General features: G+C 33.4%; 1 protein-coding gene across 1 annotated transcript; it reads right to left on the bottom strand.

Moving 5' to 3' along the window:
* Positions 1-381: 381 nt before the first annotated feature.
* LOC111383667 lies at positions 382-1185 on the bottom strand (the record flags this gene model as incomplete). The annotated part of the gene is made up of 1 exon (XM_023007798.1): positions 382-1185. A coding segment is annotated over one exon (804 nt), but the record flags the coding sequence as incomplete, so codon positions are not given.
* Between the last annotated feature and the right edge of the window lie 89 nt (positions 1186-1274).

Raw genomic sequence — 1274 nt, 5'->3', positions numbered from 1 at the left:
AGTTTTTAAACGAGATGGTTGAATACATGTTAGAATAAATAAAATATGGTCTATGAAGAGAAATTATATACTACTGATGGATTAAAATAAGATTATATTTGTATATTACATAGACCTTATGTGATATGCAATAACTGAAATGAAATTACAACATAGTCATACATTAAATATTTATAATGCAAATGATTAACGCATGTTTTCTTTATAGTACTGAACATAACTAGACACTAGAGTAAACAGATTCAATCTTATTACTGTTCAATATTGTCCTCTCCAACTTAGTAGACATAGAATAACAACCCCTTAAACAACTCCTTGACTTGGAATTCCCAAACCTCAAATCGTTTCTTTCGGGCTCAAACATTTTATTGACTTTCGTACCATCTTGATTATCAACCTAATCATCTTGATTATCAACCGAATCATGTGTCCAATCAGTAGGAGAACAATGAGGCCAACCCATGTAACAACTGCAAACCCAACTGCAAGAACAGATGATTGTGTTTGTCTTTCTTCCTCTGGTGTTACTACAATTATTGATATGAGATAAATCAATGCAACTGCTGTAATTGCAATCCAAGTGATCACCATCAAAATCCCCATAACTATTCTCCTCTTTAATGGTAAACCACTCATCAACAATAATATGATACTGAGTGACGCGATGAGTGCTGTTGTATTAGCAATCAAGAATGGTCCATATAATTTCTGATGATTATGGACGAAAATAAATTCTAATACCTTGTAAAATTGAGATATTAATGCAAGATTACTTTGTGAGTTAACAGTTTCATTAACTTGCAATAGTCCGCTTGGAGGCTTGACTCCGACTTGAAATGCCATGGTTGCAATTAAAGAAGGCACCACCATTAATGCACTTCGTTTTTTCTCCAACCAATCGCCTTTCTGTTTAAACATCTTTTTCCTACGGTTCTCCTTCACATTTGAGGAAAAATCAAAGTGATCAAAGGACAAATTCAAGCATGGACTACTTTTATTACGATTAATTTGGACTAATGAATTTTTTTCCGTTGATCCAAAGGCTCCAACACGTTTCAAAGTTTCTTCAATTTCATCATCCCTCACATCTCTTCGACTATGAATCAGAACATCCATTGCTGTCATCCCACGAAGATTCTGAGCATTAACTTCCATTGCAGACACCATAAGCAAAAAGTTAACTGTCTGCAGACATTTCAAAATATTTAGTATGTGTTTGGTATACATTGAACAAAAGAATCTTATAGCTTCTCTTTTGTTTTTTATTCTAAATC

The sequence above is a fragment of the Olea europaea genome, unplaced genomic scaffold (genome assembly GCF_002742605.1).
Source record: "Olea europaea var. sylvestris unplaced genomic scaffold, O_europaea_v1 scaffold27363, whole genome shotgun sequence".
Lineage (NCBI taxonomy): Eukaryota > Viridiplantae > Streptophyta > Magnoliopsida > Lamiales > Oleaceae > Olea > Olea europaea.
Note: the sequence above shows the minus strand (reverse complement) of the source record. Positions and strands in the feature narration are given on the sequence as shown.